General features: G+C 38.7%; 1 protein-coding gene across 1 annotated transcript; it reads right to left on the reverse strand.

Annotated features, from left to right (window-relative positions):
* Positions 1 to 3,583: 3,583 nt before the first annotated feature.
* Positions 3,584 to 12,669, reverse strand: LOC140527820 (zinc finger protein with KRAB and SCAN domains 3-like). The gene is made up of 6 exons (XM_072645021.1): positions 12,582 to 12,669; positions 10,905 to 11,395; positions 10,458 to 10,608; positions 9,527 to 9,609; positions 8,362 to 8,488; positions 3,584 to 6,116 (listed from the first exon to the last, which is right to left on the reverse strand). Exons 2-6 carry the CDS (start codon positions 11,325 to 11,327, stop codon positions 5,350 to 5,352), a joined length of 1,551 nt encoding a protein of 516 aa, XP_072501122.1. The 5' UTR covers positions 11,328 to 11,395; positions 12,582 to 12,669; the 3' UTR covers positions 3,584 to 5,349.
* Between the last annotated feature and the right edge of the window lie 419 nt (positions 12,670 to 13,088).

Below are 13,088 nucleotides of genomic sequence, written 5' to 3' on the forward strand. Positions count from 1 at the left end.
GGGAAGGGGATAAGGGTAAGGAGATGATAGAAGGGAGAACAGATTGGGGAGGGGGGGAAAGAAGCAAACACTTTTGAAAAGGGACAGGGTCAAAGGAGAGAATAGAATAAACGGGGTGCAGATAGGATGGAGGAAAATATATTCTTTCACAACATGACTATTATGGAAGTGTTTTGCATAACTACACATGTATAATCTATATTGAATTGCTTGCCTTCTCAATGACGGTATGTGGGGAGGGAAGAAAGGAGAGAATTTGGAACTCAAAGTTTTAAAAACAAATGTTAAAAATTGCTTTTACATGCAAATAGGAAATAAGATGCATAGACAATGGGGTATAGAAATCTATCTCGCTCTACAAGAAAGTTAGGGGGACAGGCATATAAGGGGTTGGGGCTTGGCATGACAGAAGGGATGACAGACTGGGGGAAAGGATAATCAGAATGCAAGTCATTTTTGAGTGGGGGGAAGGGAAAAGGTGGGGGAAAAATTTGGAACTCAAAATCTTGTGGAAATGAGTGCTGAATAAACTAAATAAATACAAAAATAAAAAGAAATAGTGTAAGGAAATTCAGTAAGATTTATATGAATTGATGCAAAGTGAATCTAACAGAACCAGAACAATTTACACACTAACAGCAATATGGTAAACCTGTGAAGGACTTGGTACTTCTGATAAATTCAATGAACCATTATATTTCTTGTCTTCCTAAAGGTTGAAGCAGGGGGTGGAGGGCAAGAATTTGGAACAGAAAATAAAAATAAAATTGAATTTGAGAAACAGGATAAGAAATAAATTTAATTATAGAATATTAAATATGTGACTATAAATGGGGATGTGGGACTTTATCTAATTATGAGGAAGCTGCTGAAAATTTTCTTGCAAGAAGTGAAATGGTTGCTGGTACAGTGAGTTTATATGGTATTACCACAACTTTTCAACTCTTATTTTGCATTTATTTTCTCTATCATGTAGAACAGCCCTTCTTAAACTGTGGGTTATGAAAAATTTGGCAACAGGAAAAGGTTTCTGAATGCACAACAACCAAAAAATAATTCAAAATGAAACATGTTATGAATCCTAAGTGTTTCTGGCAGCCCTTGCCCATGTTGCAACTTCACTGCAGCCTTGATTCTGAACACAAAGCATGTGCGCTTCGCACTGCGCATGCCCTCAGGCCACATAACACCATGAAAACTGCCAAAAAGTGAAAAGGGGTCTCAAGTGGGAAAAGTTTAAGAAGCCCTGATGTAGAATGATATTTGGACTAGAAGATACAAAAGTGGTTAATAGAGAGTTGATACCCAAGACAAACAGGAAGATAGTAAGAAAATGTCCCTAATGTATTGTAGTCACCAAACCTAATTTGAAGTATATCCCAAGATACTTAAAGAAATAGCAGATGACTGGACCAGGCAGAATGAAAGACATACCACAAAACTAGAGATGGGGAAATATCCTGATTTTCAAAAAAAGGAAAAGAAAATGTAACCTGACTTCCCAGTAAGTCTAGAACACATTACTACATTTCTAAATGAATATTTAGAAAAGGAAGTAGTGATTACAAAGAATCAGCATGTCTTCATTAAAACAAATCATGCTTATGTCAACAGAGGGAGAAAAAGGTTTTTACAAAGTTCAACATTCATTTTAGCTAAAAGCCCTACAAATAGCAGGCAGAGGATTTTTGAAATATGATTTTCAAAACCATCCAAAACCAAATATGTAATATATTCAATGAGAAACACAAGAAGCTTTCCCAATAAATACAAAAGTAAAGCAAGGATGTCCTTTTTTCCTTCTGCTATATGACAACAGTTCTAGAAAAATTCTAGTGGTAGCAAAAATATAAGAGAAAGAAATAAAAATAGGTAAAGAAAAAATTAAATTATCCCTATTTTGTGATGACATAAGGAATCAGCAAAGAAAAAGACAATGGGTAGCTTCAGTAAAGGTGCAGGCTACAATATAAATCCATAAAAATCAATGGCATTTCCATATTACAATAACAAAATCCAGGAAGTAATAACAGAAAGGCAAAGACCCATTTAAAATAACTACAAAATGTACAAAATACCTAGAAGTCAATCCAGCAAAGCAACTCAATATCTCCATAGATACAATTATAAAATGCTACTCAGCATTGTAGAACTTAAATAATTAAAAGGATATTCATTACTCATGGCTAGGCTATGTTAATATAATAAAAACGACAATGCTACAGTAGTAGTTTACAGACTTACTCTACGGTAACCAACCTACCAAAGGGATACTCTGCAGAGCTACATAAAATAACAATTAAAAAATTATTTAGAGGAACCAAAGATCTAGAATATTAAGGGAAATGAAGAGATATAGTTGAAGGAAACAATAGCACTAGAAAATATCAATCTAGCATTTGGTACTGGTTAAGAAACATAAAATTAGATCAATGGAAGGGACTATAAAAAGAAGAATGAGAAATAACTGAACTCAGTAACTCAGTGTTCATAAAACTTGAAAACATAAATTACCTAAGAAAGAACTTCCTATTTGATAAGAATTACTGGAAAAACTGGAAGTAGTGACAGAAATTGGGTTTATACCAACATATTACATCACATACCACCAAAAAGAAAAATGCACACATGACTTGAATATTAAATATCATACTCTAAAAAAAGGGGAAGCAAATCATATATCTTTCTTAACCAAACAAGATATAAAGGTGATTATAAAAGACAATTTCAAATTGCATACATTTGAAACTTTTTTCATTTAAAAAAATAAACATAACCAGGATAAGAAGGGAAGCAATTAACCAGAAAAAAAAACTGAATCAAATATCTTGGGTATGAGTGTAACAGGCAAAATATAGAGAGAATTAACACAAATACATGACAGAAAACCACTGCCCAATATATTGGAGGTCAAAAGATATGAAAAAAGAAAAATTGCAAACTATTAACAATCATGTGAAAGAATGCCTTCAAATTTCTAATGTTAAGAGAAAAGCAAATCAAAACCACCCCTAAGTCCCTTTCTCTCATATCCAGGAAACTGACAAAGATGATAAAAGATAAGAATGGTTAGTGTTGGAGAGGATGTGGAAAGATAGGCACAGAAATACATTTTTTTTTTTAGTGGAGGTTGGAATTACAACTATTCTGGAAAGCAGCTTGGAATTATGTGAAAAAAATGACAAATACTTTTGATTCAGAGATTCTACTTCCCAAAAAGATCAATGATAAAAATAAGGGCCCCACATATACCAAAACAGTTAAAGCAATACCTTTTGTGGTAGTAAATAACTTGTAACAAAATAGATGCCCACTGAATTGGACTAAAGGAGTTTAGGTACATAAATGTAATAGAATATTTCTGTGCTATCAGAAATGATGAATATGATGGATACTGAGAAGCATGGCAACACTTATGGGGACTGATGAAAAGTGAAACAAAACCAGGAAAACATTCATAATGACTACAGCAATACAAAATACTGAAAATGTTAAAAATTGGTTCCAAAGAAGAGATATGAAAAGACACACCTGAAATGGCTATTACATATAATAACAGACTTTTGCAATGTTAGACTGGCTAAATTTTTCTTCTTTTTAAAAATTCTTTATTATAAGGTATGGCTTTCTGGGAGGGAATGGTTGAAGGGATTCAGTACAATATAAAAACAAAGGATGTCAACTAAAATTTATTTTTAAAAACCGAACTATGAACAACTAAACTTATTTCCTTTTGGGGGAAGGGGACACAGGTTCACTAGTCTAGATCAGGAAAATACTGTAGAATAGCAAAACATTTGACTTTCATGATATTCTCTTTTTGTATCATAGACCACTTTGGCAGTCTGGTGAAGCCTATGGACCCCTTCTCAGAATAATGTTTTTAAATGAACAAATAAAATACATAGGATTATTTAAAAAAAAAAAACACAACTAAGCTGAAATAGTTACCAATTTTTTTTTAAGTTCAAAGAACCCAAGTTAAGAATTCATTAAAAGAAGTCTCTGATGGTAAGCCCCAGGAATCTGTGCTTGGTCTTACATTATTTAATATGCGTATCATTGACTTGAAGAAAAGATTAGCTGGAATACACAATAGAAAGCATGCTGAACATGTAGTCAGAAGAATCCAGTTCTCCTCAAATACCAGTTTTGCTACTTACTACCTGTGTGACCTGGAACCTTAATATCTCTGAGTCTCAGTTTTTTCATTTATAAAAAGGGAGGGTTCAACTAAGTGACTTCTAATGTCTCTTCTAGATCTAATGAATGCCTATCAGATTAACAGATAAAGCAGAGATGGAAGGGATTGCTAACATACTGATGAACAAGTTAGGATATCAACAAATCCTGACATTCTGCAGTTGGCCAATTCTAATGAGACGAAGCACAGTTGGAGTAAATGTAAAGTCTTACGTTAGGTTCAAAAATCACTTTCACAAGTACAAGATTGGGAAGGTATTGCTAGTTTGTGTAAAAAAGATCTGGGGACATGGTGGGTTTTAAATTCAATGAGGCAATGCAATAACCATTAACATAACCTCAGGCTACATTGAGAAGGGCATAGAGTTTCGAGAGCATGTGATCCTACTATATATACTCTGCCTGGGTTAAATCACACCTGATGTATTATGTTCAGTCATGGGTACCATACTTCAGGAAAGTCATTGATCAGCTAGAGCAGGGGTTTGGAACCTGTGGCCTTGAGGCCACATGTGACTCTCTACATATGCTGTGATGTTTGGATTCGGTCAAAGGGCCACATCTGAGGACCTACATAGGCCACATGCAGCCTTCAGGTTGCAGCTTCCCCACACAAGTTAGAGTGTCAAGAGAGCACCTAAGATGGTGAAGATCATTTCATATGAGGGTCATCTGAAAGAACTTGGGGTTAAGCCTTGAGAAGAAAAGATATACCTTTCTAATTATCTGAAAAGTTTTTCAAGGAAAAGGGATCAGACTTGTTCTATTTGGTCCACATGTACAGCTATAAGTAGGAGTTGAGAAGAGGTGCATTTTAGCCTTAGTGAAGGAAGAACTTCCTGATAATTAGAGCTATCCAAAAGTGGACTAAGGAGGTAGTCAGTTCTCTTCACCTGACATCTTTAAGCAAAATTTGGAAGGCCATTGGTCAGGTATTTTGTAGAAGAGATTTTTGTTCAAGTATATGTTCTCTGAGGTCCTTTGAATTCTGATCCTATAATTACAGAGAATGTGAGGTGGCATTTCAAAATATAACTCTAGTGTTTACTAAACTTGCTATACTGGGAGAGGCCTTTGTCTATTGTGGCTTCTTTGATATTTAGTAAGGTAGGAATTCTGATTAAAAGCTCTTCCACACTCATTATACTAAGGTTTTTCCCCTACATGGATGCTCTGATGTTCAACAAAACCTGTGATCCCAGTAAAATTTTTCTCACATGCCAATGATTCACGTAGTTCTCGTCCTTCAAGATTTTCCCATTGTGTTTCTACCTCTTCCTTACCTTCACAGGCCTCCCTATGCTCAGGATCATGAAAAAATCTATTACTAATGTGGATTCTCTGATGTCTGAGAAGATGTGAACTCCGCCTGAAAGCTTTTCCGCATTTACTACATTGATAAGGTTTCTCCCCAGTATGGATTCTGTGATGTTCAAGAAGGCTGCAGCTCTGACTGAAAGTTTTCCCGCAGTCATCACATTCATAGGGTTTCTCCCCTGTGTGGATTCTTTGGTGTTTAATAAGATCTGAGCTGTGACTGAAGGCTTTCCCACATTCTTCACACTCATAAGGTTTTTCTCCAGTGTGGATTCTCTGGTGTATAACAAGGGCTGAACTCCCAATGAAGGCTTTCCCACATGCATCACACTCATAAGGTTTTTCACCAGTGTGGATTCTCCTATGCTTACTCAAACCTGAACTTTGAGCAAAACATTTCCCACATTCACCACATTTATACTGTCTTCTTCCAGTAGTGTTTCTCTGTTTTTTTTCTAACTTGCTTTCTTGTTCATAAGCTTCTCCACCCTCTAGACCCCTGAGAACTTCTCCACTAAGTTGGCAAGATGGGTGTGATTCCTCAGGAAGTTCTTTTTTTTGAAGTGTTTCTCTGATATCCTTCCTTAGTCCACCATCTGAAACAACAAATATATCATCAAATGTTAATATGGCATACTAGTGGCAATGTTCTATAAAAGTAGCAGCCTTGGGTTCCTTCACACATAAAATGAGGACAATAATATTTATACTACCTAATATTTATGCTACCCTTTACAGAGTCTTGTGAATGTGTTCTGTAAATATGGACTGTGGTGTTAGGATGTGAAATAAAAGTAAGCTACTATAATAACAAGAAAAATATGTGGGAGAGTAAAGAATATAGATCTTTAATATTTACTTAGAATGCACAGCTTGTATCTTCCTGTATCATTCCTTTTTCAGGCTGAAGATGTAACTGAGAGACTAAGCAGAATACTAGATAAGAAGCTTAGGTATAACAGAGCCTGGTCAACTGTAAAAAAAAATTACATACTATGCAAAGTAATAGGGAATGGAGATGCCAGAAAGAAAATCCCATGCAAAGAATAAATATGGAGAACTAATAAGGATCAGAGAAAGATAGCAGTCTCCTTTTCTAGATTATCCATCTGTGTCTTATCCCTATACATAGCTAGTGCTTTGACCCGGACCCTCTCCTCTCATTAGCTTCAAGGAGCTCAATTACCAGCATATGCAGATGACTCCCAAGATGTGTGCATGTAGTTCTAGTCTTTCTCCTTTACTCCAGCCCCCCATTACCGAAGGCCTATTGGATATCTCTAAACAAATGTCCTCTAAACACACTAAACATGCTAAGTCCAAAATAGAAATCATCTTTCCCTCATAGATATTCTCTGCTCCTTTCTAACTTCCCCTTTTCTGCTAAAGGCACCACCATCCTCCAGCATATCCACCATTACACACCATATCCATCAGCATACCACATCCACCATAGCACATTTGCTGTGTCTTGTAAATCCTATCTTTACAATATCCTTTACATCTATCTCCTTCTCTCCATTCATATAGCCAGCACCCTAGTTCAAGTGCTCATCATTTATAGACTAAACCAGAGTTGTCAAACACACAGCAATCTACCAGATTAAAATGTAATTGAGAAACAGTTAGCAAAATAAATAAAAATACAATAGAATATAATTTTAATTTTTCATTTTCTAAGTCAATATGCAGACTGCAGGGAATCTTACGTATGGTTTACAGGACCTCATCTCTATTTGAGTCTGACATCACTGGCCTAGACCACTGAAATAATCTAACAGACCACCGTTCTTGCTACCTCCAATCTCTTTCCCCTCCAATCTATTCTTTCCCCTCCAATCCACTGTCCATTCATCTGCAAAAATAATATCCCTAAATGATAGGTCTGACCATGTCATATCCTCTACTGAAGAAGCTCAACATGCCTCTCCAACAAAACATAAATTCTTTGTCTTTCACAATCTCACTCTAGCCAATATTACTCTCTTTCATGCACTGTCTGTTCTAGCCCAATAACTTATGGCTCCTCCATATGTGGTACTGCACCTCTTAGTGCCTTTGGACAAACTGTTTCCCATCCCTGCGATGTACTTTTACTTCCATCTTCACTTCAAATAATCCCTAGCTTCATTCAGGGTTCAGCTCAATTAAAGTCTATGCTAATCATCCCTTAATTTCTAGCGTCCTCCGCCCTGGAAATTCTGTATATTTTATATATGTTTTTCTATGTATATGTTACTTCCCCTCAGTAGATTGTACACTTGAAGGCAGAGACTATTTTGTTTCTGTCCCTGTATCCATAGCACCACGCATAGTGACAGACGTATAGTCAATAATTAATAAATATTTATTGAATGAATGAAAAAAAGCAAACATAATTTTTTTCTGACATTGAAAAGAAGAACAGCAAAGATGGGGATTCAGGCAACACATAAGAAAACTGTGCATTTCTAACTTTAATTTTTTAAATTAAATTTAATTTTTTTTGGTCAGCATCTGACACAAGCAAGGAGCTGTCAGTTTCTACAAAAGTAAAACAGTGGTAAAAAGAATTCTGGACTAGATGCAGGAGACCTAGTTTCTAATTCCAGCTCTGCCACTAATGCCACTATGATCATGATCAAGGCATTTAACCTTTATACATTTAGATTAAATTATCTACAAGGTTCTTTTTAGGTCTAAAATTCTATGCTTTGAAGGCATCATCTCAAAGTTCTTCTGTAGTATTCCCTACAAGTGAGAGATTCAAAATTTAACTCAAAAAAGGCCCCATAGCTTCTAATAATATTGCAAATCAAAAAACAAAATCTAAATAAAGATTAATTCTCCATAAGTTCTTACCCAAGGAGATCATGTATCCAAAATTCTCCTGACTGTCACCTCCACAGAGGTTCACTTCAGATGGCTCCAGATGTCCCCACTTATCAGGGATTAGAGACAAGGCTTTATCTTCTATCTTCAGCAACCCCTGAAACAAGGAAATCTTCACTCAATTTCTACTGTTCCATTACTGAGATCTATTGAGAATGCTTTGAAGGAAAACGAGCTTAGAAATAAAGCTACAAATATTTTACCAAAGGGCAGAATAATTATCTTTACCAAGAAAACAAAATTAAAGGAAGGGGATGAGTAAGATGTGATCTCATCACAAACAGTAAATATCTAGAACAAGTATTTCCAACTACACAATGAGATAATGTGATGTAGGGGACTCAGAAAACAAAGTATGGTAGTGATAAGAACTGTGAAGATCTCAAGGAGGAGAAAGAGAACTAGAAAAAAAAAAAAAAAGGAACAGACCCAAGAATTTAGCATAGAAAATGCCATAGAATTCATAACAGTCCAGGGAAGATGGGAAAGATCAAGTATGAAGATAAAGGTGGTGATATGGACAAAAGGGAAAATAACATCTTGTGCAATCCAGAATATAGAAAAGATATTTGCTTAACTGAATATTTTTAAGGCTAGTATTTTGTCGCTGTTGTTTTTTGGTCATTTTTAATCGTGTCTGTCTCTTAATTACCACGTTTGGAGTTTTCTTGGCAAGCACATTGGAGTGGTTTGCCATTTCCTTCTCCAGATCATTTTACAGATGAGGAGGCTGAAGTAAAACAGGGTCAGGTGACTTGCCTAGGTATCACACAGCTAATAAGCATCTGAAGCCAGATCTGAATTCAGGAAGATGAGTCTCCCTGACTCCAGCTCTGGCACTCTCCACTGTACTACGTAGAATTCCAAGGCTAATATAGGTATAAACTAAAAGAAAAGACAAAGGTATTTAAGTAGGCAAAACTATTTGGTTTAGAATTTAAGAAATTTGGTGATTAAGAAGTTTGGGCATCTATAGTCTAAATCTGAAAGACTCTTGCATCAGGGCCAAAGAACTTGGGCTAAGTTTTCTTGCAGGGAGTTTACTGAACAAGTTGCGGAATAAAGGGAAAAGACAAGACCATGATGAAGCAGCAGCTCTAGGGTCTCTGTGAGGACATGTGAGGCTGTAGCTCACCTGAAGCCTTGGAGTAGGAAGCACAACTGCTGTTTCCAGGTTGCTATAGATATCTTTTGGGAAGCAGGCAGGAACTTGGAGGGCTATGAACAAAGAAAGGAGTCTTGATTAAGACCAGGTCATGTAGCCTCCCCTTGTGGTGGAAATAAGAATCCTTAATCTTTACATTAAATATCTGCATCCATATGGTGTGTTCAAATTGTAAACTATACCCCCAGAAGCCTGATTTCTATACCTGTCATTCTTAAGGCCTAAAACAAATGTTTCCAAATATTTCATTTACTTTATCTCCATTATACACCAAGTGTGTAGCACCACAGGTGCTTTCTAGAAGTGGCCTTAAGTATGGAATCTGGGGAAGGAAATAGGAAAAAAGGAAGACACTTCCAAGTAGCTGCTATATAATAACCACAGGCATGTGAGAACAGATAACAATAATAACAATAATAATGAATAATAACATGCAATACCCAGATTGAACCATAAATGCCTTGTGGAAAGAGATATCCTGGAATGTTGTTTTTTAGGGAGTCTCTCAACTATGGGAGGAGGAAGGAGTGTTTTTACTAGAAGCCACATGGAAAAGACATCCAATGATTTCTACACTGAGGATAAGTTAGGTTAGTTAGTTAGGTTAACTTCATGGTAGTTAAATGCACATTCAGGACTAAAATAAAATTCTCACCAACATTGTCCACATCATCATTCTTGTACTATTTTATTATTGAGACTTATAAAAGAATAATTTTTAAAATATCATTACCATCTCAGCGTATATAGTAAATGTCTAAAAAATTGACTCAAAGTCAATTCAATGAATTTAAAGAACTTAAATTTGTGATTGTCTCTGTTACACTATTAAGAATATCTCTTGATCAAAAGGGCACTTCTTTTCAGTTTTGGGGAGACCTCAGAGGACTCTAACACTCACCTCTCTCTTGGAGGGAGTGAAGTTCCTGAGATTCACACTTAAGTTTGGTCTCCACAGGCTGGAGCTGTATACTCCATTGGGATTCCTGGGCTGAGCTCAGAGGAGTCATCTTGTTCCAGAGTCCTTCTTTTGTCTGTGTACTGGCCTGGACCTGGAGGCAAGCAATTAGGTACATTTTTGCTTCTGAGAAAATCACCGTGAGACCCAGAAATAACACCTCAGCAAAACATAGCACTGGCATAAAATAAGAAAGGAGGAGATCCTCTCAGGGACACAGTTCATTATAACCTTAATACAAACAGAACATTAACAAGGTTTTTTCAACCACTAAACTAATATCCCACCCATTCAGGCTTAGAAATTACCCCTTTAACCTGCCTTATATAATTAGATCAGTATAAACTAGTAGAGTAACACTTGTATTAACAAACCACCTTTCCTTTTTACCTGCTGTCCTGATTCATCAAACTCTTTTTCCAAATCTTCCAATAGGTTCAATGCCTCCTCTCCAGTCTCTGGATGATGGTTCAGAACCCAGGACTGAAGCTCCTCTGGTAGGATACTCAGGAATTGTTCCAGCACCAGCATTTCCAGGATTTGTTCTTTTGTACAACTCTCTGGCCTCAACCATTGGCAGCAAAGCTCCCTGAGCTGACTCAGAGCCTCCCGAGGCCCAGGGGTATCTTGGTAGCAAAAATTCCTGAAGCGATGCCTATACATCTCCCAGCTGGAGGGACTATTTCTATGTGGACTAGACTTCCCTACATAGCCGTGTTCTTCCTCTTCTTCCATCTTCACGGCTAGATGTCTCAACTGTTCCTTAGGAGTCTGGTTGTCCAAGGCTGCAGTATCCCTGGATCCTGTAGCCATTCTGAGTTGGAATAGTTCCCCGAACGGAGGCTCACTCCAGCTGGGGTTTTTACTTTTTCAGGGAATTCCTGAAAGGTGAGAAATCATTACAGATTCATGAAAAGGTCTGCTAAAAGCTACTTTATGTACATGGTAATGGAGGACAGATTCAACAGTAAGGAATCACTGAAAGTTGCATTACAGTTGAGAAAGATGACAGGTAACATGAAACTGACTTAAGGACCTTTGTTACAATTATGTTGATAAGAACAAGGCTGGATCCTGACAAAGATCAGGTTAGAACAAACTGACGCTGTTGTAATGCAATAGCTGTACCTGCGAGGCGTGGTAGGAATCTAAGAAAAGTTATTTTTAACAGATGATAGTTTCGGGATAGAAGATAAAGTCAATCTGCATAAATTATGAACAGGAAAGCACGAATAACATTGCTTTACATGCTTAAAGCCAGGAATACATTTTAAAAAGAGTTTTAGAAAAGAGCTTGTCCCCAGCCTCGATAAAAGGTGAGCTTTTGAAATGCACAGTCCTCAAGTGGACACTGGCTTTAGGGGAGTTGTGTTTTACACACACCTAAAATCATTTATGAGTAGTAACGGAACTCATTTGCCCTGCTACAAGGTGAATGAACGCAATTCAGTAAGGACTTTTTATGAAGAGTTGAGACCTAAGAGAGAATCGGCAAAGGGCTTTCTATCTTATTTTCCAGTGTCCGCTGTCATGTAAGCCCAAGAAAACGAAATGAAGAAAATAAGGAAGAAGCACTTTAGCCAGGGCGAGCGAGGAGCTAAGTTAACGGGAAAGCAGCGGCAGTTTCTCAGGCTACGAGGCTCTGAGGACACCCCAAGGGGTTCCTCCCGGCACAAAAGGTGCACCTGCCCAGCGGAGCCCCGGAGCCTCCTCGGCTCCTCCGCTGATGCTGGAAGATGCCACGCTTCCAGCCAGCCTTCCACCCCCCACGGCCGGAGCAGCCAGCCAGAGAAGGCAGCCCAGGGCCGGGGCTGGGCCCAGAGCGGGGAGCCGACCTGGCGAGGCGGGGGGCGGGGGCGACCCCTCCCCCGAAGGCGCCTCCGAGTGACGACAAAGCGCCTTCCTCCCCCGGCTGCCAGGCTTTTCTTTGCTCTTCCCTTTTTCCCACGCAGGTTGGTCCCTCGGTGGGTCTCTCCGTACGGAGCCCGGGGCTGGCTGTGGCGATGGAGAGCCGGACAGACCAAGCCCCGGGATCCCCCGGGTGTATTTGTGTCCCGCCCCGCTCACCTGGACAGCCTAGCCCGGGGCTGGCCCGTGCGGTCCTGACGGATGGAGGGAGAAACGCCGGGCCAGGCTCTCCGCCGCCAGCGACGAAGACGCGGAACTCCCGGAGCGGGCTCGGCGGAGCCGAAGCCAGGGAACCCCAGGCACTTCCGGGCCACGCTAGCACCCCAGTCTCGGTGATGTGCTCTCATTCTTGGCCTCGGCATTAACCCGTGAGGGCTTGCTCCCAGAGCGCCCTGACTTCGGAGCGCCGGAGCTCGATCTCCCTGGCTATGGGAACCCTTCTTCGGTTTTTAATGCGAGAATGCACACCTCGGGAAACCGTCAGATACGCAGGCTTTGAGTCATTGCTTTGCCCGTGGTCTAGACTTCAGAAAGTCATGGAAGAAAACGCATTAATAATGCAGGTTAAACTTAGAACAGCGTCACGCGAGCCTTTTTTTCCTTCCGAAGAGGTGGTTAAATACTTCTACCCGCACACCCCGTAGCGAGCTGCTAGACCGCAGGTTG

This window comes from Notamacropus eugenii, chromosome 2 (genome assembly GCF_028372415.1).
Source record: "Notamacropus eugenii isolate mMacEug1 chromosome 2, mMacEug1.pri_v2, whole genome shotgun sequence".
In the NCBI taxonomy this organism is placed as follows: domain Eukaryota; kingdom Metazoa; phylum Chordata; class Mammalia; order Diprotodontia; family Macropodidae; genus Notamacropus; species Notamacropus eugenii.

What these genes read in the sequence shown, in the direction of transcription:
- LOC140527820 (XM_072645021.1), bottom strand. Translation starts at nt 11,327, where the DNA reads ATGGCTACAGGATCCAGGGATACTGCAGCCTTGGACAACCAGACTCCT. An exon ending in TTGATGAATCAGGACAGCAG is followed by an intron (nt 10,609 to 10,904) that starts GTAAAAAGGAAA and finishes GCTTGCCTCCAG; the next exon opens with GTCCAGGCCAGTACACAGAC. An exon ending in TTCCTACTCCAAGGCTTCAG is followed by an intron (nt 8,489 to 9,526) that starts GTGAGCTACAGC and finishes TCCTTGTTTCAG; the next exon opens with GGGTTGCTGAAGATAGAAGA.